Source organism: Triturus cristatus, chromosome 12 (genome assembly GCF_964204655.1).
Source record: "Triturus cristatus chromosome 12, aTriCri1.1, whole genome shotgun sequence".
NCBI lineage: Eukaryota > Metazoa > Chordata > Amphibia > Caudata > Salamandridae > Triturus > Triturus cristatus.
The window spans coordinates 468877895-468905789 of NC_140595.1; the positions used below are offsets into that span (position 1 = coordinate 468877895).

The 27895-nt window shown below is 49.6% G+C and overlaps 1 protein-coding gene across 8 annotated transcripts in view; it reads left to right on the plus strand.

Moving 5' to 3' along the window:
- TDRD12 (tudor domain containing 12) overlaps positions 1 to 27895 on the plus strand; it is a 3486095-nt gene that overhangs the window by 697765 nt on the left and 2760435 nt on the right. For all 8 annotated transcript variants that reach the window (XM_085639447.1, XM_085639446.1, XM_085639448.1 and 5 more), the window contains one exon: positions 10940 to 11165. In XM_085639447.1, the coding sequence (XP_085495573.1) occupies positions 10940 to 11165 (226 nt within the window). The remainder of the gene's footprint in view (positions 1 to 10939; positions 11166 to 27895) is intronic.

Genomic DNA, 27895 nt, shown 5'->3' on the forward strand with positions numbered 1-27895 from the left:
TTCCCTTCAAGAATGCCTTGAGGACCAGTGGGACCAAACAGGCAATCGGGAAGACAGGATTGTTCTCTCCCCTCATGCTAAATATTCTTTAACATGGTGTCTCCTGCAAACTGGAACTGGCTCATAGCCAGAAACGTATAGATCACAGCAACTCACCTTCCTGGTGTGCAAAATGTTCAGGCAGACTCCCTCAGCAGAGTTCTGTAAGAAAATCACAAATGGGTCCTTCGCAATCAATCAATCAAGACATTTGTAAAGCGCGCTACTCAACCGGAGGGTCTCAAGGCGCTAGGGGAAGGGGGGTCCGCTACTGCTCGAACAGCCAGGTCGTGAGATGCTTCCTGAAGGAGAGGTGGTCTTGGGTAAGACGGAGGTGGATGGGGACGGAATTCCAAGTCTTGGTTGCCAGGTAGGAGAAGGATCTTCCTCCCATGGTGGCTCTTCGAATGCGTGGAACGGTGGCGAGGGCGTGGCTGGACGATGGTAGCTGGCGGGTGGGAGTGTAGAAGGTCAGGCGGTTGAGGAGGTACCTGGGGCCCAGGTCGTGGAGGGCTTTGTGTGTGTGGGTGAGCAGTCGGAACGTGATTCTCTTGCTGACGGGGAGCCAGTGAAGGTCTTTCAGGTGTCCGGAGATGTGGCTGTGTCGGGGGATGTCCAGGATGAGTCGTGCAGAGGCGTTCTGGATGCGTTGGAGTCTTTTCTGTAGTTTGGCTGTGGTTCCGGTGTAGAGGGTGTTACCGTAGTCCAGACGGCTGGTGACGAGTGCCTGGGTGACCGTCTTCCTGGTTTTGGTGGAGATCCATCGGAAGATCTTTCGGAGCATGCGTAGGATGTTGAAGCATGATGATGAGACAGCGTTGACTTGTCTGGTCATCGAGAGGGAGGAGTCCAGGATGAAGCCCAGGTTGCGTGCGTGGTCCGTTGGTTTGGGTGCGCTGCCCAAGGCAGGGGGCCACCAGGAATCGTCCCAGGCAAAGGGTGATGGTCCGAGGATGAGGACTTCCGTTTTGTCTGAGTTCAATTTCAGGCAGCTGTTCGTCATCCACTCGGCTACGTCTTTCATCCCTTCGTGTAGGTTGGTTCTGGCGGTGGCTGGGTCGTAGGTGAGGGAGAGGATCAGCTGGGTGTCGTCGGCGTAGGAGATGATGTTGAGGTTGTGTTGGCGTGCGATGGCTGCGTAGGGGCTCATGTAGACGTTGAAGAGGGTGGGGCTGAGTGATGATCCTTGTGGTACGCCGCAGATGACTTCGGTGGCCTCGGACCTGAACGGGGGGAGGCGGACTCTCTGGGTTCTTCCGGCGAGGAATGAGATGATCCACTTCAGGGCCTTCTCTTGGATTCCGATGTTGCGGAGGCGCTTCACCAGGGTGTGGTGGCAGACCGTATTGAATGCTGCGGAGAGGTCTAGGAGGATGAGGGCCGCTGTTTCCCCGTTGTCGAGCAATGTTCGGATGTCATCAGTGGCTGCGATGAGGGTAGTCTCGGTGCTGTGGTTGGCTCTGAAGCCGGACTGCGAGTGGTCGAGGGATCCATTCGTCTCGAGGAAGGTGGCAAGCTGTCTGACTGTCTTCTCGATGACTTTGGCAGGAAACGGGAGGAGCGAGATGGGGCGGTAGTTCTAGAGGTCGGTGGGGTCTGCTGATGGTTTCTTCAGGAGGGCGCTGAGTTCGGCATGCTTCCAGCTCTCCGGGAAGGTGGCGGTGTTGAAGGAGCAGTTGATAATGTCCCGGAGTTGGGGTGCGATGACGGAGTCGGCCTTGTTGAAGATGTGGTGGGGGCATGGGTCAGTTGGTGATCCGGAGTGGATGGTGTTCATCGTGCGGATGGTGTCTTCGGTGCTGACCGGGGTCCAGGCGCGGAGGGTGGTTGGGGGGGGGGCGTCGGTTTGGTGGTTGGGTGCGTGGTCTGTGCGCCGAAGCTGTTGTGTATGTCAGCGATCTTGCGGTGAAAGAACGAGGAGAGTGAGTCGCAGAGGTCTTGTGAGGGAGTGATGTTGTTGTTTCCGGCGCTGGGGTTGGAGAGCTCTTTGACGATGTTGAAGAGTTCCTTGCTGTTGTGTGCGTTGTTGTCTAGTCGTTCCTTGAATGCTGTCCTCTTGGTTGTGTGGATCAGCTGGTGGTGTTTGCGGGAGGCGTGCTTGAGGGCGTTCATGTTGTCTGTAGTCGGGTTTTTTCGCCAGGCTTTCTCGAGGGTGCGGCAGTTCTTCTTGGAGTTTTTGAGGTCGTCGTTGAATCAGGGGGCTGTCTTGCTTTTGGTCCTGTTGGCATGGTTTTTCAGGGGTGCGAGGTCGTTGGCGCAGTTGGTGATCCACTGGGAAAGATTGTTGGCTGCTTGGTTGGGGTCAGTTGAGCTGGCGGGAGGGTTCTGGCTCAGTGCTGTGGAGAGCTGGTCGGTTGTGATCTTGTTCCAGCTCCTGCGGGGAACCTGTTGCTGGTGGTGGTGAGTCGTGGTTCTTCTGAAGCTGAAATGGACGCAGCTGTGGTCTGTCCGGTGGAGTGGCTGAAGGAGATGTGCTTGCTGGAGGAGAAGACTGGGTCAAGCGTGTGTCCGGCGTAATGTGTGGGGGTGTTCACCAGTTGCTTGAGTCCGAGGTTGTCCAGCAGGGTGGTGGTGGTGTTGTCGCTGTTGTTCTCCAGGTGGAAGTTGGGGTCCCCTAGGAGGATGTAGTCAGCGGAGGGGAGGGCGTGTGGGCTGATTAAGTCAGCGATGTCTTCACTGAATTGTTTGCGGGGTCCTGGTGGTCTGTAGATGAGGGTGCCTCTGAGTGTGGTCTTGGGGTCGGTGTGAATCTGGAAGTGAAGATGTTCGGCGGCTGTGAGGGTGTCGTCGGAGTTCGTCGTGATGCGCATGGTGTTCTTGTGGACGATGGCGAGGCCTCCTCCTGTCTGGTTGGCGCTCGATGACATCGTGCAAGATCTCTTCAGACTGTGGGGCATGCTGCTGATTGATTTGTTTGCCAGTGCGTAAAACAAAAAATTTCACGGCTTCGCCTCGAGTTACTCCCAACCAGGGACTGGCTCATGGACCTTCATGGATCTCAAGCTGCCGTGCAGACCAGACCTGTAACGAAGTTGAGGCCAAATGGTTCACCCCAACCTCTACTCCTTTAATTTGGCAGCATGGCTCCAGAGCTAGTGCAGTATGGACTCCTGAACCTGCCACAAGACTGCATGAACTTCCTAAAAGAGGCAAAAAGACATTCAACTTGTTCAGCATATGCCTTCATGTGGAAGAGATTTAGAATTTGGTGTTCCTCCAAGAACATTGATCCTACCTCTTGCCAGGAGAATGTCATTCTTCCCTACCTTCTCAATTTGTAAAATCTGGCTTGTAATTCTCTTCTATAAAAGTTAATTTGGCGGCCTTTACTGCCTACAGAAAATGTTTTTATCTGAAAGAGACACGTTAGTGATAGATTCCTTACCTTAGAATTACCCCCAGGCGTCAGACTGGATCCGGACATTTTTAGTCGGCAGTACCCCTGCGCATCGGTAGGCGCCGTCATGTGGCTCTGCGTATCTTGATCGTGTCGTAGTCGCCGAGATGATGTCGTTGGAGCTACTTAGACGCGCCCACGTACGTTGACGTCCGTTTTCTTTTTCCACGCCTGCAAGCGCAGATCTGGAGAGAGCGGTACCCCCAGTCAATTTTTGACTGAGCTTTTTGGGACTTTTGTCTCTGTTCTTTTGAGTCTCTGACTCCTAGTGTATAGGGATGCCCGGTTTTAAGTCTTGCGAGGCTTATCCCCGCATGATGTCGGTCATGGACCTGCACCACAAGTGTCTCTACTGCCTGGGGCGTAACCACGACCCCTCATCATGCCCCGACTGCCGGTCCATTTCTCTGAATACTTTGCGGGAGTGGTCCCGAAAGTTGCTTGAGGCCCAGGAGGCTGCTCCGTGCCGTTCAAGGTCCCGGTCCCGGTCCCGTGGGAGGTCGAGGGACCGGTCGCGGAGCCGCCACTATCGTTCCAAGTCTTTGCACTCTGGGTCAGGTAAGAAGAAGCACAAGAAGTCAAAGAAGCGGTATCGCTCTTCGCCATTCTCTAGCCTGTTGAGCGACATGGCTGAGGGTGTGGGAGGTGCCACCCCTGCGGCTCCGGAGGAGCCTAGGCACTTGCCGACCGCCTACCCTCCTTTCCTGGGTCCGTTGCCGACACCGGCCCAGCTGCAGGAACTCATGTCTGCTATAACCCGCCTTTTTGGTCCGTTGGGCCCCGCCGGCTTGACCGGGGGTCCTCACCTTCCTTCGTCGCCGGCTCCAGCCCTGACGTCGTTGACGAGACCCCCATGGATCCATGCCTGGATCACAGCCGATGCCAGTGGGCCTCATACGACCTCCACCGACCTCGCCACCCGGCCGACGACATCTCCGGCTTCCACCCCGACGTGGACACTGTACCGGAAGGGTGTTTACCGATGCCGATTCCAACGCCGTTGGAGAATTTCTATCCCTTTCTCCACCCACCTCCTTTCCCACCTGCTCCGCAGGTTATGGAGGACTGGGAGGGGTCTGAGGACCCTCTCGCAGCCCAATGCGAGTTGGAGCCGGACTGGGAAGAGGATTTGGAGCACGCAGGTGGACTGGATTTTTCTCCAGAACCTGGCACACTGTCTCCTACCGTTGCTACGGAGGAGGGTGGTTCTCATTCAGAGGTTTTGCGTAGGGTGGCCGAGGCTCTCCACCTCGAGCTCCCTACATTGGCTGTCAGGACTAACCTCCTGACAGAAGTGCTTCGGCCAGCGTCTTCCTCTGCGAAGCCGCTGCTGCCCTTCAGTGACGCACTTTCGGACGTTCTTTTGAGCACCTGGCCCAGGCTCAACACAGGGGCTGCTGTGGATAGGAACGTGGCCCGAAGCCATCCTCCAACCCCGGGTGACCCCATTTTCCTCTCCCAACACCCTACACCTGAGAGCTTGGTTGTCCAAGCCTCTCAGTTCCCCAGTGCATTCCCTTCCGCACCTCCGGGCAGGGAATCCAAGAAACTGGAGAACTTTGGGAAGAAGATAATCTCTTCCGCCAGTACAGGCTTGCGGTATGTGAACACCGCATACCTCTTGGGCTGTTATTCCCACTCTGTGTGGGGTACGGTGGCGCAGGTGCTGCCTCAGTGTCCGGAGGAGACCCGGACGGTGCTCTTTCAAGCTATTGCAGAGGGAAAGATGAAGCCAAGTTCACGATTCGTTGTGGCCTTGACACCCCCGACTCGCTGGGCAGAGCTGTTTCCACGACCGTGGCGCTACGGAGTCACGCCTGGCTGGAGACGACTGGCTTTTCAGGGGCTGTCCAGAACACTCTGATGGACATGCCCTTTAATGGCACTCGCCTTTTTGGCAACAAGGCGGATAGTGTGTTGGAGCGTTTTAAGGACTCTCGGGCTAAGGCCAAGTACTTGGGCCTATAGGCCACGCGCACTCCCACTTCTGCTTTTTGCTCCTTTCGTGGCTAAGGAAGAGGCGCCCAAACACGTCCGTTTACAAGCCACAGGCCTGCACAGCAACAGTCTCAGTGCAGCCACGGACGTGGGACCCGCCGAGGTGGGTCACGGAGCTGGCAGGTGAGTTAGTCCACCACCACCCCTGCCGCCACGGTCTCCAAACCTTCCTAGTCCAGTGTTTCAGGTCCACCAAACGCCAGTGGGTGGCAGGATTCCCCATCACCTCCCCCACTGGCACACCATCACTTCGGATAGGTGGGTTTTACAGATAGTCCGAAGGGGCTACTCCCTCTCCTTCGAGACTACCCCTCCAGCCATGCCACCTCAGTACCACTGCATGTTGGGGTATCACTTGGCACTTCTCCAGAAGGAAGTTGCGGTCCTCTTGGCCAAGGGGGCCATTGAGTGCGTTCCGACGCCAGAAGTAGGTCATGGTTGTTACTCCCACTACTTCTTGGTTCAAAAGAAGGACAAGGGCCTGCGTCCTATCTTAGACCTTCGGAACGTCAATCGCTTCCTCCGTAAGGAGAAGTTCAAGATGCTCGCACTTGCTCAGGTCTTACCTGCGGTTCACGGTAGGCCACAAGCACGTTCAGTTCACAGTGCTCCCTTTTGGCCTTGCTAGCACCCCTCGGGTGTTCACGAAAGTGATGGTGGTGGTCGCAGCTCATCTGTGCCGTTCAGGGGTTTCAGTCTTCCCCTATCTCGATGACTGATTGTTGAAGGCGGGCTTGCTCCAGACAGTCTTCTCCCATCTCCAAATGACGGCCGACCTCCTGCACTTGCTGGGGTTCTCAATCAATGTGCCGAGGTCGCACCCGATTCCCTCTCAGAAGCTCCTCTTTATCGGAGCGGTTCTGGACACGGGGCAGTTTCGGGTTTATCCTCCCGAACAGCGAGTCCGGGACATTCTTGCTATGATTCCGATCTTTTGGTCCTTGTCCTGGGTTTCGGTCAGGATGACCTTGAGGCTGCTGGGCCTCATGGCCTCCTGCATCCTGCTGACCAATCATGCCAGGTGGCATATGCGGGTTCTGCAGTGGGACCTGAAGTTCCAGTGGGCGCAGCATCAAGGGGACCTGTCAGAGTTTGTCCAGATCTCGGAGGGCGCTGCACAGCAGTTGCAGTGGTAGCTGATGAACCAGCATTGGGTCAGTGGCAGATCACTCTCCCTTCCCCAACTGGAGCATATAGTGATGACTGATGCGTCCCTCCTTGGATGGGGCAGCTACATGGGAGAGGCGGAGATCAGATGCCTCTGGTCTCTGGGGGAGTCCAGGCTCCATATCAACCTTCTGGAGCTCCGGGCGATCCTTTTTGCACTGAAGACATTCCTTCCCTCTGTCAAGGGGAGAGTAGTGCAGGCGTTCATAGACAACACCACCGCCATGTGGTACTGCAACAAGCAATGCGGGGTGGGGTCGTGGACCCCATAACATGTGTATTTGTAAAGCGCACGTTTACCCCAGCAACGGGGCATCTTGGCGCTGAATAACAGCTGTATATTGTTACCCAACTCAAAGGTACTCATTTTATCGACCACAAATGGATGAAAGGCTGAGTGGACCCGCCGGGATTTGAACCTGTGACCATGAGGTTGACAGGCCCCTGCCGTGGATGCATTAGTCCAGTGAGCCACCAGACCCCACACCCTGTGTCAGGAGGCTCTGCGTCTCTGGACATGGCTGGAACATCAAGGCATTTCCTTGGTGGTTCAACACTTGGCAGGTTCTTTGAACTCCAGAGCGGACAAACTCAGCCGCAGGTGCATGATAGATCACGAATGGCGTCTTCACTCTGAGGTGGCGCAAGGTCTCTTCCAACAGTGGGGAGAGCCTTGGTTAGATCTATTCGCCACCGAAGAGGACGCGCAATGTCAGCAGTTCTCCCCGTTGGAATTTCCAAGGCGCCACTCGCTCGGCAACGCTTTTTGTCACGAGTGGAGTTGTGGTCTCTTGTTCGCCTTTCTGCCTATACCACTTCTTCCCAGAGTGCTGAAGATCAGGCGCAACCGGGCCCAAGTCATTCTTGTGGCCCAGGACTGGTCTCGAAGAGTTTGGTATCCTGAGCTATTGAGTATGAGCATCGATCCCCGGATCAGACTGCCTTTTCGGGAGGATCTTCTTTCGCATCAGCAGGCGACAGTCCTCCACCTGAACCTGTCCAGCCTCCACCTCCATGCGTGGAGATTGAGCGGTGACAGTTGATTCCATTTGACTTGCCTCCTGAAGTCTGTCATATCATTCTGGCAGCCAGGTGTCCACCCACTAAATCGGAATACGCCTGCAGGTGGAACAAATTTGTGGCATGGTGTACAGGAAAGGCTGTGGATCCCCTTTCTGCCCCTCTTTCAGAAGTCCTTTTGGTCCTTCTCTCTTTGGCCCGTCAGGGCTCTGCTCTGGGCACTATTAAGGGCAATCTTTCTGCAATTTCGGGCTTTCTCAGGCTCCCGGATCATCCCTCTCTTTTCAAGTCCCCTGTTAATAGATTTCTCAAAGGCATTACTCCCCTTTTCCCTCCTATTCGGTTTGTAATGCCACAGTGGGACTTGAACCTGGTTCTAACGTATTTGATGTGCGCTCCTTTTGAGCCGCTTTACAATTGTCCTCTTCGTTTACTAACTTTGAAGACTTCTTTCCTGGTTGCCATCACCGCTGCTAGGCGCCTGAGTGAGCTCCAGGCTCTATCCTGTAAACCTCCTTTTCTGTTGGTTTATCCAGATAAGGTTGTGCTCTGCACTCGTCCTTCCTTCTTGCCAAAGGTCGTTACTCCCTTCCACATAGGGCAAACTATTACCTTGCCTACTTTCTTTCCGCCTCCGTACCCATCCAGAGAGGGAGAGGCTTCACGTTCTTGACACAAAACGTGCGCTCTCATTTTACCTGAATCGCACACAAAGGTTCCGGGTGGATGACAAGCTCTTTCTTGGCTACATAGGCGCCAAGAAAGGCCGGGCTGTACACGAGGACCATCTCCCGCTGGGTCATCTTGTGTATCAAAGCCGGTTATTCTCTGGCTAAAAAGGAACCTCCGGTGGGGTTGCGTGCCCATTCTACCAGGGTGACAGGAGCTACTACTGCATAGGGACGTGGTGTCCCCCTGCAAGACTTCTGTCAGGCATCCACGTGGCCCTCACTGCACACTTTTACTAAGCATTATTGCCTTGTCTGTCCGGAGAGAGGGCTTCTTTGGCCGTTCTGTTCTCCGTGACTTTCTGGTGTGATCTTGGTTCGCAGACCCACCACCGGGGTTGGTATTGCTGGGGCATCTATTCTAAGGTAAGGAATCTATCACTAACAAGTCTTTCAGATGAACAAGTTACTTACCTTCGGTAACGATATATCTATAAGAAACATTAATTAGTGATGGATTCCTTACCGCCCCACCCATCCTCCCCGTTCTGCAAACTGATTTCTAGGGTTAAGGTCATCACATTTAGGGCCCTAGTTTCAATGCACCAGTTGTCAGTATCTTTCATGGCTGTGTGTTCCTGGCGCCGAAAGTTGTTTACAGAACTGACGTTCGCGCACGTGGGCGCGTCTAAGTAGCTCCAACAACGTCATCTCAGCAACTACGACGCCATCGACGTACACTGAGCTGCACGACGACGCCTACCGATGCGCAGGGCTACTACTGACAAACATTCTGGATCCAGCCTGATGCCTGGGGGTAATTCTAAGGTAAGTAATCAATCACTAACTAATGTCTCTTACAGATATACCGTTACCGAAGGTAAGTAACTTGTTAGGTTTAAAGAAAGTTTCCACTCCCATTAGGTGCCCTTTTCCCCTTTCTTTGAAGCTTAACCTTTTCCTTTCACGTCTCATGCAAGAGCCTTTTGAACCCATTCATAAGTCATCCCTCTAACATCTCTTGGAAAACCTCTTTCCTTGTAGCAATAACATCAGCTCATGGGGTTAGCGAAATCCAGGCCTTGTGCTCAAACGAACCTTTCACAGTCTTTCACTCAAGCAAGGTAGTCATGTGGACTCGCCCTAAATTCCTTTCAAATTTTATTTTTGATTTGCATATTAATCGCACAATATCTTTGCCAACACTCTTTCAAAATCCTTCAACTCCAGCTGAAACATCTCTCCATTACTGGATGTAAGGCGCGTCTTGAAATTGTATCTGAATAAGACTCACCGCAATTGCAGATTGGACCAGCGGTTTTTCAACTATGGCCCGGTCCATACAGGGTTGGCAACTTCCAAGGAGTCCATCACCAGGTGGATAGTCTCTTGCATGCTATTGTGTTACCAAAAAGCAAACCAGATTTAAGCTTAACCCATGGCACATGCTACTAGGGGGAATGCAGCTACAGCCGCTTTGATGCATAATGTCCCTATTGTGGAGATCTGTAAAGTAGCCGCATGGCGCTCTGTGCACACATTCACCAAGCACTATTGTTAGCACTCCGGTGCTCGGGCAGATTCCCAAGTGGGATAAGCCTCCCTCAAACGTATTTGCTTAATACACCCCTAGGGTTTTCCATTTATTTCCACTGCGTTTGATGGGGATAGGCTTGGTAGTTGATTCAAGAGCTTATGACTACCTGTGGAGATCCCCCAGGAGACAAGGTATGGTTTCTTACCGGTTAGCCCAGTTCTCTCTTTGGGATTCGCCACTGAAGTCATAAGGTACCCTACCTAACAGAGGACTTTACTTACCTGTCACCTATACTTCCAGTCAAAAGAACTGAGTCTGCTGCCACCTGCAGGGTATGATCAGATACTGGTGGTCTTGGAGTCCTTAAAGGCAGACACTATTTTAGACAAGCATAATAGCAGCGTGGGAGGCTACACTGTCCTACTATCATTCATCTTCTATTTTCTACAGAAAGGGTTTGTGAAAGATTTTTATTTTTTATATAATAATTGCTTTAATGTAATACTATATTGTTTTTTTTAAACCCTTTTGCAAGTACAATCTGAAGAATTCCTTTATTGTAGCTTATGTTATAGGCTGCATAATATGTTAAGTATTTCTGCAGGCCTTCATAAAGAAGGGTGAACGTCTACACTTAAGAAGTTTATATGGAAAAGTGCTCTGGGATTCCCACATGTGGGCGGAAGTCTTTAAATGCTTATGACTTCAGTGGAGATTCCCCCAAGAGAGAACTGGGATTACAGGAAAGAAACCATACCCTATTTTATACTGAATTGCTCTTCACCTCTATTTAAATGAAGCTGTCTTTTTAAGTTTAGTTTACTCTTAACTGGAGTGTCTTATTTTGTATGTGGTGAGATCCAAGAGGACATTGGTTGCCTACCAGCTTCCCATTTCATTTGATGATCTATCAAAGGCAGTGACAGGGGTTTTGCCTTGTGCATTCTGTAAACCAGTTCTTGCTTCTTCAATTATTTATTTTGCCAGGCAGTTACTTGTGTACTCCTGAAATGTATTGCAGTGCATTTGCTGTTGCGTTTTGCCTACTACGTTATGCTGTTGCATGCAGATGTTGGATGATTAAAATAAACTGAAAAATTGCTTAATTTTTAGGTATGCGTTAATGACGACCTTGTGGCAAAAAACTTTGCTCAGTTTGCTCATTTAGTACCTCTGCAAGAAAATCATGAAGTTCAAAATTGCAAGAACAGAAAATCCATACAACTCGACTTCTCGAATATGGTGGCTCTGCATGAGAAAAATGAAGTATACCTAGAAGATAATCCTGCTAGTAATTTATGGCCAGTACTGTTTCAAGAACTGGAAAATAAACGTTTGGGTAAGTGTTGTATGAAGTGTTAAGTTCCCTACATACTGTAGCCCTCCCATGTGCGTCATTTTCATAAATATTTGTTCCTTGACCCTAATTTTCTTTCTACTTTACCTCCTCACCAATCGCTAAAATTGTTCTGGTCTTTAACATTACTTGTCACAATTTATGTATGCCTTCTTTTGGACTAACAATGAAATTGGTAACCAGATCAGATTAGACGGTGTTTTTTTTTTTTGGGGGGGGCGGGGGGTACAGGTGGGGGAGAGGGCACAGGTGGGGGAGAGGGCACAAACTGCATGCTGAGAAACTACATTAGACCCATCTTCCACACTGCTGATGAGCACACCAGCTGCCAGAATAGCCCATGCATTCATTGGATGCACGACTGGCAGCTCATGGTTGTGTGGTGTAGCGCTTACGCAGGTGAAAGGGAATATTCTTTCTATTCAACACCACTCGACCTAGATGTTATCCTTGACAGATCTATGGTGTCAAGGGATACTTTGCTCATGTTCCTCCGTTCGGACTATTCAGGATGCATTATGTACGATCATAATATTGTATTGATAGAGATCCAATGGGGGATGCCCCCACCACCAATATCTACTTGCAGGCTGCAGAGCGCGATGGTGCAGGACAAGGTATTCCCAAATGGACTGAAAGTTGTAATTAGTAACTAAATTAAAGGTATCCTAGGTATGGTTTTATCTACAGAGAATTGTTAGGGTGAGGCACAATTTTGAAAGACTTAGAAAAGACAGTAATTACTTACCCAACTGGTTTGGACATAATTTCACAAAGGTAGTGTTAAACAGTTTCAGTTGATAGACTGCTATGTTTAAACTAAACTGAATACATCGCTGGGCAACATGAAGGGAATGATTTGGGAAGACACTTAGCATGGCTCAAGAAGCTGAGCCTAGGGGACACTACCATTACTCTGATCAAATACTCGCTTGGCAGCATACAATACTCCCTGTCACTGTTAAATGAGGTGTTCCTTAAATATTACAGTGCATTATACGAACAGTGCCCGGAGGCAACAGAACCAGTATTCATGAGATATCTGCGGCAGTGAACCTTAAAAAGAGTTTCAGAGGAGGCTAGGGTGCAGTTGGGTGATCCATTATGGAAGCTGAACTAAAGGTTGCCATTAAGAAAATAGCAAGGGAGAAAACCCTGGAAACAGATTGCCTTCCGTCATTTGTATTACACCTACTCAAACTTAAGCCTCGAATAGCAAAATGTATTAATTTTACACAGGATCTGAAGACCTTGCCATTGACTATGCAAGAGGCCCTAATAGTGTCACTGCCCAAACTATACTCAGACTTGCTGGATAGGTCATCTTGTATACCTCCATCATACAGAGCACTAAGTGAAGTGCTAGCCATCCCGTCTGACGACTGATAATATACACAGAGATCAATCTTTGTTTATGTGGGAGGAACACCATGAAGAATAATGGACTGTTTTACATTCTCGAGGAGACAGCAGAGGAAAATATAGCTCGGGCCTTGGTTTTGTCAATTGATATTGAAAAGACTTAATTTATTTGGAGGTTCTTGCAGGTTGCACTTAAACACATGAACATGGATAAATGTTAAATACAGTGGGTCTAGCTGCTGTACACGAAGACCACCGCGTGTGTGAGAATAGGAAAAATATCACCAGTTTGAGCTGTTCAGAGGGACGAGAGGGTTGTCCCCTATCCCCAATGCTGTTTGCATTGGCAGTAGAACCCTTTGCTGAGATATGCACGGAACATGCTACTAGAGGGGCATACAACTGATAAACTGTGTACACACCATATCACTATATGCTGATGACCTGTTAATATACTTCAAAAGGGCACTACAAATTTAGAACTGACAATACATCCGCTAGAGTTAAGACAACTTCCTGGCCTTTGCACCAACTGGGGGAAGATAGTTACGGTCCCAGTGGACGCTGTTAACGTAGCTGCGCACATGCACTGGTATGATGGATAATTGAATGGAAATCCACTTCTTTTGGTATTTAATAGTGAGAGTTTACCATAGCAACATAGATTTACTGTAAGGCAATCTAGGGGCGGTTTTGTGAACTTTAAAATGCAATATTGGCTTCTGGAAGACTTTGCTTTATCTCAATAATGGACCGCATACTGCTGTCAAAAATTATCTTCTTGCCTAGACTGTTAACCTATTTTTTCCAATTTCTCAATCTGGATTGGCCTCAGTGGTTACAAGAACTGGAAATGATCCTTCCAGGTTTCATCTATCTGGGGAGCACAGAGATGTAGATGAACTTGGCTACTTTGAATGCTGACTGGTAGACTTGGGGCACCTGATTATAGGGCATAACTTGACCTCCCAAGTGTAGTGGTTATCCCAGTGGCTGAATCTTAAGGAGATAGCGAACATGGTGGGCAACAATCATAACAGAACGTTGACTCTTATATACTGAAATGTGAAGCAGAAATATCATCAAGCACCTAGAATGGTAAGAATGGGGATTGCATGTTAGCAGAGGTGTAGCTTTGAAACCAAAACTAACCCTGCATATGTTCCTATTACTCCAGTATTGGAGCTTTCATAGATTCACATGCCTGAATCATTCCCCGTCGTCGAGACGGGAGTCTCCGGTACATAAAAAAAGCATTGCTTAGTAGTATAACAAACTGAAAAATGGCCTAGGCCCATTTTCCTTTCCAACCCATTACCTTCGTTATGTAAAAAAGGACTAAATTGGTCTCTGAACCAATCAGAACCTCTCACCCTCTAGAACCCTCCTGAGAGAACCTTCTGCCCCTCAGATTTTCTAGCGCACGTTGTGCTAGGGAGTCTCCTTTGAGCTCTGCTCAAATTCTACAGTTTGGTTCTAGATTGAAGAGTTTATTCAACTGATATTTCATCATCAACTTCTGGAGAATGGCTGACAAGGAGAAGGGTTTATGTAGAGCCTGCGCCACCTGTTCAAAGAAAAGGTTATATACAGACGACCCTCATAAGGATTTCATATACTGCCTTTACCCACACCATCAAGCAAAGAAATGTAAGGTATGTCGTACCTTTTCTAATAAAACACTGAGGGATTGTGAAGGTAGACTGTTAATTTGGCTCCAAAAACTTAAGACCAGAAAGGACGTCGTGGCTAGTGACAGTGATGAGATATCAACAACTTCAAGGAGATCTCAGAAAAGAGGTAGATCTCCTCAGGCTCATACCTCAGGGGAAAGACCTGAGAAGGCTCTTAAAAAGATCACGACTGGGTCTTCAGAGCGCAGTCCCTCAAAATCTCCTCAAAGTATACAAAAGGAGAGCAAGGGTCATGCTTCAGGGGTAAAACATTCTAAGAAGACTAGTTCAGAGCCTTCAAAATCACCTCTTAAAATTAAACATTCACTTAAAAAGCCAGCCTCTACATCTCCTGAAGAAAAATTAGGAAAATCTACGTCGTCAACGGGATCGTCGACGAAGAAAGTACCGTCGTCGACGAAGAAAAGTGAGGTAAAGATCACTATTAAACCTATACCTTCGTCGACGGCAGTGTCGACGACGAGAGCATCGAAGACGACATCGACCACGTCGTCGACTGGATTGTCGATGACATTGACAACAGGATCGATGGCGACAACAGCGACGGTAACGGCAGCGTCGACGACCGCATCGGCGACGACTATTTCGACAGCCATCTCGTCGACGGGCTCGTCGACGAGAGAAAAAACCCCAGAAAAACTGGATTTTACCAGGAAGAGGACGATTACCCCAGATATTACGTCTCCAAGCAAGGTAACACCTCTGGTTCCATCCCACCTGTTAGAGGAAGAAGACTCGCAGGAGAAGGATAATGATGGTCCTTTTGGCTACGCCAGTAGCCCCTCACAAATACATGTTAAATGTCAGGAAGATGATTGGGAAGATGATTATGGGGGATTTCAAGACCGTCCCCAGCAACACTATCAGGAAGAAATGGTGAGCGTTCCATCTTCACTACTGATGGATTTGCAGTTTATGTTGGATGACTATAAAATCAGACATCCTTTACCTCATTCTTCCCAAAGGATACCAGTGACTACATCACACTCTGTTCCATGTACGCCTGTGCGAAGGCAAGAGGTACCGGTGTCCTTGCCTATATCACCATTACCACAACCGGCTCCAGAGACCTCTGACGATGAGAAACAGGAAGAGGGGGAGATTACGGACCCTAGTAAAGAATGGGATGATTATCTCATTCCGTCCCCTTCATCTCCTTCACCGAGGCCTGTCGACTCTCCTCTGGAGGACATCGGGGAGGGAGTGGGTGCTCCATAATCTAATGGAGAGGGCTGCACAGAGATTTGCGCTCAACATGTCATCGGACAAAACAGTGCTTCTTGTATGATTTCAAGGAGCTGTTTCGCAAGACAGTTCGATCTCTCCCGATTGTTAGCCATTTATGGGAAGAAGGTCTCAAGGTCATGGAGACACCGGCAACAGTTACTCCAGTACTCGCTAGACTGGACAAGAAATATAAAGCGCCCTCGGATGCTCCTGCTTGTCAACTAGGCCACCCCAAGCCGGACTCAGTTATAACCCAGGCGGCTCAGCAAATATCGAGGAATCCGTCAGCTCCAATCTCAACACCTCCCGACAGAGAGGGTAGGCGTCTGGACAATGCAGGGAAGAGGTTTTCGTCCATGTCTGCCCTTCTAGTTAAGGCGGCGAATGTCCTGGCCATCCTGGGCAGGTATGATAGGCAAATGTGGTGCGACCTATCGCCTTACATAGACAGCATTCCTGAGGCTGACAGTCAGGAAGCCAGAAAAATCCTCCAAGAAGGGGAAAGGACTTCGGCTGAAGTCCTAGATTGCGCAATGGACATTGCGACCACGGCCTTCAGATCTTTGGGGGGAGCAGCTGTTTTACGCCGACAAGGATGGCTAACTGCAACAGCTTTTAGGCCCGAAGTCCAGAATAAGATCTTGGTCCTTCCCTTCTAAAAGGAGAAGATGTGTTATGGAAACACATTGATGAGGCCTTGCAGAGTATCAAAAAAGATACAGAAACAGCTAAATCACTGGGAACATTGCAGTATAGGAAAGTTCCTTTTCGAGGCTCAAGAGGTAGGGGCCAATCCTCCTATAGAGGGGGTTACCAACAAGGCCGGTATACTTCTTACTCCACTTCATCTCAGCCATACCGTCAACAGTATTCGCAGCGGCAAACAGGAGGTTACACAAAATCTACTCCTAGAGGTCGAGGAGGTCGTCAAGGGAAGGACAACACCCGACGACAATGAGAACTTTCTGACTCTGTCTACACCTATTCCTCTTATGTCACATGTTCCCCTGATTGGAAGAAATTCTTATCTTCAAGATTGGCAGCAAATAACTACGGACTAATGGGTCCTCAACATAATACAATTCTGACATACTCTGGAGCTTCTGCAACACCACCAAGACACCAAGAGGTCAAATATTTGCATCAGACGCGTTGAGAAATTCGAGCAATGCTCCGAAAGGGAGCAATAGAACCGGTACCGAATTCCCAGAGAGGAAGGGGATTTTATTCCCGGTTTTTCCTTGTCAAGAAAAACTTTCTCAAATGGCGCCCTATTTTGGACCTCAGATCCCTAAATACTTACCTCAAGGAACAAACTTTCAAGATGATTTCCCTCCAAGATATTCTGCTGCTATTAAACCCTGGAGATCATATGACCAAATTGGACCTACGGGATGCGTACTTTCATATCCCAATCTATCCTTCACACAGGCAGTACCTTCGTTTCATGGTGGCCGGAGAACACTACCAATTCAGGGTACTGCCTTTTGGCCTGAAATCAGCCCTGAGAATTTTTACGAAATGCCTAGCTCCAGTGGCAGCGGTTCTAAGGAAGCAGAAACACCAAGTATTTCCTTACCTCGACAACTGGTTAGTCAAAGCACCATCAGCAGCGTGGGCCCGGTCGTCAACAAGGGCTTGCGTGGAACTGTTTGCCAGATTGGGTCTGAATTTAAACGAAGAGAAGTCAACTCTTCAGCCGACAAGAAATATCACCTTCTTGGGAGCAATTCTAGATACAGAGGTAAACAAAGCGTTCCCCTCCAAGGAAAGACAGCTGGGAATAATATCTCTATCCCAGGCTTTTATAAAAAGAAAGTCTCTTTCAGTACGCAAGTACAAATCATTGCTGGGAACGATGTCCTCTTTATTTTTATTTTTTTTATTTTTATTAGAAACATGTGATCAGTGTACAGCTCAGCAGCTTGCCTACATCCCAGCTGGGCCGGCAATGCAACATCGAATCTTTGTGTATATCGAAGCAGCTGGGGGTAGGGAAGTACACAGCAAGCCGCCTACAACCCTCCTGGGCTGGCCGCGTCTAGAGGGCATTCGGCTGTATCACCTTTAGCAGTATCTGATGCAAGCGATGTGTAGCATTAATAAACATCAAACAACATAAATAACAGTCGGCTCTACTTGTGAACATAATGTGATGAAGTGTATCTATGCTGCTGGAGTACCGTGAGCTACCCCGTGCGACAGTATTTCGTAATGCCTCACGCCCTCCAGTGTGCTAAATGTGTGGGCTCAGATCGAAGGCAGTGTTGGGGATATCGCTGGTGGTCCCGATGTGGGCATGGCAATATCTGTGGCAGCGGCATGTTCCAGAAGGTAAGCTTGCAGGGGCCCCCATATGTCTTGTCTTCGAGATGAAGGGGGCTGGAGATCCGCATATACCTGCAGCTGTTCTTGACAATAAGTAAGATCACGGATCCAATCCTTGAACTTCGGCGCCCGTCCTCTACCCCACCTACAAACAATTCTTCGTTTAGCTAACAGGAACGCCAACGAGGTGTATCTGCGCATTTTAGCAGCCAGGGGTTCCATGTATTCGAGCAGGGCAGTAAGGGGGTCCTCAGGGATGTGTAGTCCTGTCATCAGGTTTAGCGCAGCAAAGACCTCAGCCCAGTAGCGCTGTATAAAAGGAAAGTCCCAGGCCAAGTGTCGAAAATCCGCCCCCTCCTCTCCACATCTGTCACACCGATCGTTATCCTGGATTTTCAATCTGTACATCCGCGCTGGCGTGTAGTAGAACCTATGGATAAACTTGTAGTGTATTGTAGGAGAGTAGGGTCTGCTTTCTATGTTCACCCCCACTTTTTGCTTTTGCTTTACTGGTTTTCGACTTAGATGTGGCTGTGGGCCTGCTAATCAGACCCACAGCCCTGCTGTTCTCTCTCTAAATTAATACTATGTACTTTAGGTGCATAACCCATTTGGATAGGATCACCTTATTGGCCCCTGTACAGTGTACCCTAGGTACCCAGGGCATAGGTGTACCCTAGGCCTACCAGGGGCTGCAGCATGTATTATGCCACCCCTGGCCTGGCCTTCCATTATGACACAACTGGCTGATCACTCAGCTGGGGCAAGGTCGTGTAATCACCCCTTGCTTAGGTGTAGTATTCCTATACCTAACTTACATATAGACACATGTGTACCTATCAGTCACTCCTATGGCAGGCCTTGACAATCCTGGAGGCAGAGTGCTTGGTAACATGTGAGATGGTGCTCTAGCATGAGCTGAGCCTGTCTGCAGCTTTCGGAACCTTGTCCTTATAGCTGTTCTATGATATAGCCTACCATATACTCTTAAAGTGCCTTATAATCTTAGACGGTTATGGTAACTATGGTTTGGCTTTATCAAAACATGTCGTGTAAGGTGTCTAACACTAGGGAATAATACCCCCATGCCATTTCTGGACATGAGAATATTATCCCCCCCTTCTAGAGGGAAAGACATGTTAAAATCATACTTCAACTGTTAGCCTCTGACCAAAGCCTCAGCATCACAAAATGGATGCTGCTGCCACGACACAAGTCTGACCTCCTGCAGCTGGGAGTGATCCCAGCCAGGGAGGCCTGGACAATAGGTTTCCTGCTTGGGGAGGTGCTAGCACCTCCCCAGACAGCCTTTAGTGTATTGGGGCAGGGTGGGCTGAAAGGAATGAGACATGCCTGGGGCACACAAGGTGTTCCTTGCATAGTCAAGTTCAAACCGGCGCTGGGGCACTCCAGCCCCAGCTCTGGCGCGAAACTGGACAAAGGGAAGTGGGTGTAACCACTCCCTCCCAGGTCCCACCCATAAGGCGTGACCTAGCAGGTATCCTAGCCCCCCAGATTAGTATAAGAGTGGGAGTTGGGCCTCAAGACTTTAGATTATCCTGAACCTGCAAAACTGAACAGAAACTCTGGACATTCGACATTCGACGAAAGAAGAAGACTGAAGAATCTCCCTTGTAGCCAAGGAGTGGCTACCCTGTGCAAACAGGCACCATCAAGAGACTACCCTTTGCTTTGCCCACGTTCTACGAGGAACCGACTGCAGAGCCCGACCAGAGCCTTGACTTCCAGACTTCTCCGACCCTCATCCACATCTGCAGCAGAGCTGAGATCCGTGGAGGCGGCGAGCGACGTGGGACCGGCTACCTGGAAAAAGTGGCTAGTAACTTACAGCGCAGCTTCTGAGGTACCCTCGAAGTTGTGCACCGGGGATTGAGAAGCCCCAACCCCAAGCACCATCTGCACCGAAGATCAGCCCCCCACACTCCACGAGTCCTGCGTGGGGCCCTTCAGCATTTTCCTGCTTGCCGCGTCTGTCCGGTTGCTTGCCCGCTGGCTAGTGGCCTCTGTGACGACGCATCCTGAAATCTTCTGCGCTGGTTTGGCTCCTCCAGACTGGCTCCCGCTTCTCTGCAAAGAAGAAGCACCCCAGACCTTCCTGGTCTGCACCAGAAGCAAGTCCGTCGTTCTTCGTGGGTTCCGCTTGCCAAGGCTTGGTGAGTCCTAGTCCAACTTCGACGCCGCCGACAGCAAGAGCCTTCGTGGGACAGCTCGCCTCCTGGTCCTGGTCGTCCTCGACGCTTCCTGGTCCTCCTGGCTGCAGCGACAAGCTTCACCTTCACCTGCAACTCTTCACGACATCGCCTGGTTCCTTCCTGGTTCCACGTGGTCACTGGCTAGTGACCTTGACTCTGTCCCTTCTGCTTGCAGGTTTCTTCTCTTCTTGATCCCAGCCTTGGGATCCACCGGACACTCTTCACTGACTGCCTGTCAGCATCTTTCTTCAGGCATCCAAAGGAGTCGACGACGAAAACGACGCATCTTCACCCCTATGCACCCGCAGCCTGTGGGCTAGGTAACTTGGGTACTCCGGTGCTCATCAGGATAGTGACTATCCTAGTGTCTAGTTTTCAAGTCTCAACTTCCTAACTACTCCGGAAGTGTCCTAAATCTACCGTTTTCTAAACTGTACTATTACTATTGACTTTTACGCATTACGCGTGAGTGTTTCCACTCTGCACACGAATCCCGTGGGCCTCCCACTTCCTAACTAACGCTAGTGTAGTGTAGCCCCAGCGATGGCCTAGGCCTATTCTATTTCCGTGACAGTGGTTCTTATACCACTTACTTAGTATATGGTTTGCGTGGCCCCTAGGGCCTAACTGTATTACTTACCTGTGTGACTTAATGTATGCATAAATAAGACTGTGTTGTACTTACCTCTAATCTCATAAAGAGTGCTGAGGGTTTGCTTAGAATAAATACACTTTATTTTATATATATATATCTGTTGTGGTGTCCTTTCATTTGGTATTCAAGGGATTATATATGGTATCACAGCTGGCTTCACATGCCATTCAGAGTTTAGCCTAAGACTGCTCTTGTCCATGCTACCACTAGGATAGCTGGTCTATAAGGTTGACTTTACAACCAATCACCATAAGGGTATTTGGACTGATATAAGGTGTACACTATAACTAGTGACATCATACATCAGGCCAACTTCTCACATTGGTGAGCAGCGGTTGGGATCTGAGCTGGCTGTTGTAATACCATTGTAATCTTGAGATACTAAATTGAAAGATCACACAGATATTGTCTAGGTACATATAACATAGATTATTATACTTAAGTCCTACTGGACTTTGTAGTTGTAGGTTGAAGGGAATAACACACCCTGACTACAACTACTAGAGAGGTTTAGTAGATACAACTAGTGTAGGTAGGTGCATACACCACATCCTCACTAGATCATGTCTCTGAGAGTAGATCAAGTAGATGCTCTCTCAGGAGGATCAGGTCTGCAAAAGATCCCCTCTAGATATGATACCTTAACATTCCAGGAGATGAGACACTTGTGTACCTCCAGAGGAATAAAACAGGGTGCAAACCCTACCTTCCTTCAGTTAAGACAACTCCTAGAGGAGTATGATGCTCATAGGGCATCTCAGGCAGGTGCCCTAGGCACAGAGGAGGGTCTACCCACCACAGAGGAGTCAGATGTGGCTTCAGATGGAGAGGTAGACAGCCAGGGCCAAGTAGGAAGACTTAGCCAGGCTAACCTAAGCTTACATGGGAGTTTGCATGGGGTCCCCCCATACAGACCCACAAGTAGGCTTACAGAGAGAAACAGGAGGGACAGATCCCCTTCAAGGGAATCCATCCACTCCCATGTCTCTAGCATCTCTAATGCTTCCTCTCACAGGGGAATGACTTCACCTGAGAGAAAGGAGCATGCAGCCAGAATGAGGGAGGCTAATCTGAGGATTCAGAGGGAAGAACTTGCCCTTGCCAAAGAGAAGCTTGCTCTGGCTAGAGAGCAAAAGTTAAGTGGGTTAGAACCCACTGGTGGCAGCAACATTCCTAGAGATAGAGACAGGCACTATGACAATAGAAACCTGAGCAAGATTGTCCCTCCCTACAAGTGTGGGGATGACATCCACAAATGGATAACTGCTTTGGAGAGAGCTTGCAAAGTACAGCAGGTACCCCAAAGTCAGTGGGCAGCTATCTTGTGGCTCTCCTCTGAGAAAGGAAGAGACAAGCTCCTCACAGTTAGTGATGAGGATGCAGATAATTACACTGTCCTGAAGAGTGCTCTGATTGATGGGTTTGGCCTAACCACTGAACAATACAGGTTGTTGTTCAGGGATACCCAGAAGACACAGACTCAGGACTGGACTGACTTTGTAGATTGTGCCACTAAGGCTCTGGAAGGCTGGTTAAGGACTATACAGGATTGTATAATTTGATCATGAGAGAGCAAATACTTAACAACTGTCAAAACCAGCTATTGCATCAACACCTGATTGATTCTGATCTGACTTCTCCCCAAGAATTGGGAAAGAAGGCAGATAGATGGGTCAGGTCTAGAGTTAAGCAGAAAAACCAGAACCAGGGCGGTGATCAGAAAAAGGCAGACCAGAAGGGTAATGAGCAGAAACAAAAAGACCAGAAGTCTTCACCGGGCCCCCAAAAGGCTCAGGGGGAGGGTGGTTCCAAGAAGGATAAGAAGAAAGATGGCCAAAAGAAACCATGGTGCAACTATTGTAAGTCCAACTCACATTGGTTTAGTGAGTGCACCAAAAAGGATAAGCCCCCAGCCACCATTGCCCCTAAGGCAACTGTACCCCCTAGTTCAGCTGTAAGTGGTGGTTCCCAGCAAAAGGGTGTAGTAGGGTTAACCCTGGGAACTGAGGAGGATTCTGGCCTAGTCAGAGTACCTACTCAGGCTGTTCTGATCTGTGATGGGGACTTAGCTTTGTCCTCTACTGTAGGCCCCAGTAACCTGGGCAAGTACAGACAGACACCTTTTATCAACCAAAGAATGGCTCAGGCCTACAGGGACACTGGAGCTAGTGTCACAATGGTGACACCTGCTTTTGTGGACCCTGGACAGATCATACTAGGTGAGAATTACCTAGTGACCAACGCTAGCAATGCCACTATCTCCCATAGTGTGGCTATTGTTAACTTCTCCTGGGGAGGGGTAACTGGCCTCAAGAAAGTTGTTGTTAGTTCAGACCTTCCTGTAGAGTGTTTACTGGGCAATGATCTTGAAACTTCAGTTTGGTCTGAAGTGGAGTATAGGACCCATGCAGAAATGCTGGGGATAGATGCACATGTCCTTGCTGTGACCAGGTCACAGGCCAAAAAGTGCAACACTGAACAAGTGCTGGATCCTGAAACTATGGACCAGTCACAACCCAAGAGAAAGAGCAGTAGGGTTAAGGCTGTGCCTTCCCCCCTGCCTCAGGTGGTGGATCAGCCCTCCCAGGAGGATGATTCTGAGAGCCCTGAAGGAACTGTCCTAGAAGAACTTGAACCTGATCAGGTTGAGTTTCTTGGGACAGGGGGACCTTCCAGGGCAGATCTGAGGCAGGCTCAATTAGACTGCCCCTCTCTTGAACCCCTCAGACAGCTGGCTGCTGCTGAGGCTGCAGGGAATGCTCAAGGTACCCATAGAGTGTATTGGGATGAAGGGCTACTGTATTCAGAGGCTAGAGACCCCAAGCCTGGTGCATCCAGGAAGTTGGTCATACCACTGAAGTTCAGAGGCTTCCTTCTAACCTTGGCCCATGATATTCCCCTTGCAGGACATTTAGGCCAGAACAAGACTTGGGACAGGCTTGTCCCTCACTTTCACTGGCCCCATATGTCAGAAGATACTAAGGAGTTTTGTCGCTCCTGTGTCACCTGCCAAGCCAGTGGCAAATCAGGTGGCACCACAAAGGCCCCCCTCATACCACTACCTGTGGTGGGGGTCCCCTTTGAAAGAGTGGGCATAGATATTGTAGGACCAATGGACCCACAAACAGCATCTGGGCACAGATTCATACTGGTGATAGTGGACCATGCCACCAGGTACCCAGAAGCAATTCCCCTGAGGACCACAACAGCTCCTGTTGTGGCAAGGGCCCTGCTTGGAGTGTTCTCCAGAGTGGGCTTTCCAAAGGAGGTCATTTCTGACAGAGGTACCAACTTTATGTCAGGATACTTGACTGCAATGTGGAAGGAGTGTGGTGTTAACTATAAGTTCACCACACCCTATCACCCACAGTGCAATGGGCTTGTTGAGAGATTCAAGACCCTAAAGGGAATGATAAAAGGATTACCAGACAAGCTTAGGCGAAGATGGGACATCCTTTTACCCTGCCTTCTGTTTGCTTACAGAGAGGTCCCACAAAAGGGGGTTGGCTACAGCCCTTTTGAGCTTTTGTTTGGGCATCCTGTAAGAGGACCCCTGTGTTTGGTGAAGGAAGGATGGGAGAGACCTCTCAGACAACCCAAACTAGACATAGTGGATTATGTACTTGGTCTCCGCTCCAGGATGGCAGAGTATATGAAGAAGGCTTCTAAAAACCTTGAGGCAAGCCAAGAACTCCAAAAAGCTTGGCATGACCAAAAGGCTGTACTGACTGTTTACCAGCCAGGACAGAAAGTGTGGGTGTTGGAGCCAGTGGCCCCAGCAGCACTCCAAGACAAATGGTCTGGACCCCACACTATTGTTGAGAAAAAGGGAGAAGTCACCTACTTGGTGGACCTTGGGACTCCCAGAAGCCCCCACAGGGTGCTTCATGTCAACAGACTGAAGGCATATGTTGACAGGGCAGACATGGGGCTACTCATGGCTACAGATGAGGGGCAGGAGGAAGAGAGTGACCCTCTCCCAGACCTGTTGACTCAGAACCCTGATGATGGCTCAGTTGATGGTGTGGTCTTTTCTGACAGCCTCACTGACCATCAGCAACAGGACTGCAGACAGGTTCTGCAATCCTACAGACATATGTTCTCTCTGACCCCAAGTCAGACAAACTGGTGCACCCATGAGGTGGACACTGGTGACAGTCTGCCTGTGAAGAGTAAAATCTACAGGCAACCTGACCATGTCAGGGACTGCATAAAAGTTGAGGTACAAAAGATGTTGGAGCTGGGAGTCATTGAACCTTCAGAGAGCCCTTGGGCTAGTCCTGTAGTCCTTGTGCCAAAACCTCACACCCAAGATGGTAAGAGAGAGATGAGGTTTTGCGTGGATTACAGAGGTCTCAATGCTGTCACTAGGACAGATGCCCACCCAATACCTAGGGCAGATGAGCTCATTGACAGACTGGCAGCTGCTAAGTTTTTGAGCACATTTGACCTAACAGCAGGCTACTGGCAAATCAGATTAGCTGAGAGTGCAAAGGCCAAAACTGCTTTCTCGACCCCAGGAGGACATTATCAATTTGTGGTAATGCCCTTTGGTTTGAAGAATGCACCTGCCACTTTCCAAAGGCTGGTGCATCAAGTCCTTACTGGGTTGGATGATTATTGTGCAGCTTATCTTGATGATATTGCTGTCTTTAGCTCCACCTGGGAGGATCACCTGGTCCACCTGAGGAATGTTTTAGAGGCCCTGCAAAAGGCAGGCCTCACTATCAAGGCCACTAAGTGCCAGATAGGGCAGAGCAAGGTTGTATACCTGGGCCACCTAGTTGGTGGGGGTCAGGTTCAACCACTGGAGAGCAAGATCCAGACCATAAAGGACTGGGCTCCTCCAACTACCCAGACTCAGGTCAGAGCTTTCTTGGGCCTGACTGGGTACTACAGAAAGTTTGTTAAGAACTATGGGTCCATAGTAACACCACTTAATGACTTGACCTCCAAGAAGATGCCAAAGAAAGTTCAGTGGACAGTAAGCTGTCAAAAAGCATTTGATGACCTGAAGCAGGCCATGTGCAGTGCACCTATTCTGAAAAGTCCAGACTACTCCAAAGAGTTCATTGTCCAGACAGATGCTTCTGAGTTAGGTGTGGGAGCTGTTCTTTCACAACTGAATGTAGATGGTCAAGACCAGCCCATTGCTTTTATAAGTAGAAGGCTGACCCCTAGAGAGAAACGTTGGTCAGCTATTGAGAGGGAGGCCTTTGCTGTGGTTTGGGCCCTGAAGAAGCTGAGGCCATACTTGTTTGGCACTCACTTCAAGATTCAGACAGACCATAAGCCCCTCTTGTGGCTAAATCAGATGAAGGGTGAAAATCCCAAACTTCTTAGGTGGTCCATTTCCCTACAGGGGATGGACTTCACAGTGGAACATAGACCTGGGACTGACCATGCCAATGCAGATGGACTCTCCAGATATTTCCACTTAGAACATGAAGACTCAACTGGTCAAGGTTAGTTTAATGTCCCTAAGTTTGGGGGGGGGGTTGTGTGGGAGAGTAGGGTCTGCTTTCTATGTTCACCCCCACTTTTTGCTTTTGCTTTACTGGTTTTTGACTTAGATGTTGCTGTGGGCCTGCTAATCAGACCCACAGCCCTGCTGTTCTCTCTCTAAATTAATACTATGTACTTTAGGTGCATAACCCATTTGGATAGGATCACCTTATTGGGGCCTGTACAGTGTACCCTAGGTACCCAGGGCATAGGTGTACCCTAGGCCTACCAGGGGCTGCAGCATGTATTATGCCACCCCTGGCCTGGCCTTCCATTTTGACACAACTGGCTGATCACTCAGCTGGGGCAAGGTCGTGTAATCACCCCTTGCTTAGGTGTAGTATTCCTATACCTAACTTACATATAGACACATGTGTACCTATCAGTCACTCCTATGGCAGGCCTTGACAATCCTGGAGGCAGAGTGCTTGGTAACATGTGAGATGGTGCTCTAGCATGAGCTGAGCCTGTCTGCAGCTTTCGGAACCTTGTCTTTATAGCTGTTCTATGATATAGCCTACCATATACTCTTAAAGTGCCTTATAATCTTAGACGGTTATGGTAACTATGGTTTGGCTTTATCAAAACATGTCGTGTAAGGTGTCTAACACTAGGGAATACTACCCCCATGCCATTTCTGGACATGAGAATATTATCCCCCCCTTCTAGAGGGAAAGACATGTTAAAATCATACTTCAACTGTTAGCCTCTGACCAAAGCCTCAGCATCACAAAATGGATGCTGCTGCCACGACACAGGTCTGACCTCCTGCAGCTGGGAGTGATCCCAGCCAGGGAGGCCTGGACAATAGGTTTCCTGCTTGGGGAGGTGCTAGCACCTCCCCAGACAGCCTTTAGTGTATTGGGGCAGGGTGGGCTGAAAGGAATGAGACATGCCTGGGGCACACAAGGTGTTCCTTGCATAGTCCGGTTCAAACCGGCGCTGGGGCACTCCAGCCCCAGCTCTGGCGCGAAACTGGACAAAGGGAAGTGGGTGTAACCACCCCCTCCCAGGTCCCACCCATAAGGCGTGACCTAGCAGGTATCCCAGCCCCCCAGATTAGTATAAGAGTGGGAGTTGGGCCTCAAGACTTTAGATTATCCTGAACCTGCAAAACTGAACAGAAACTCTGGACCTTCGACATTCGACGAAAGAAGAAGACTGAAGAATCTCCCTTGTAGCCAAGGAGTGGCTACCCTGTGCAAACAGGCACCATCAAGAGACTACCCTTTGCTTTGCCCACGTTCTACGAGGAACCGACTGCAGAGCCCGACCAGAGCCTTGACTTCCAGACTTCTCCGACCCTCATCCACATCTGCAGCAGAGCTGAGATCCGTGGAGGCGACGAGCGACGTGGGACCGGCTACCTGGAAAAAGTGGCTAGTAACTTACAGCGCAGCTTCTGAGGTACCCTCGAAGTTGTGCACCGGGGATTGAGAAGCCCCAACCCCAAGCACCATCTGCACCGAAGATCAGCCCCCCACACTCCACGAGTCCTGCGTGGGGCCCTTCAGCATTTTCCTGCTTGCCGCGTCTGTCCGGTTGCTTGCCCGCTGGCTAGTGGCCTCTGTGACGACGCATCCTGAAATCTTCTGCGCTGGTTTGGCTCCTCCAGACTGGCTCCCGCTTCTCTGCAAAGAAGAAGCACCCCAGACCTTCCTGGTCTGCACCAGAAGCAAGTCCGTCGTTATTCGTGGGTTCCACTTGCCAAGGCTTGGTGAGTCCTAG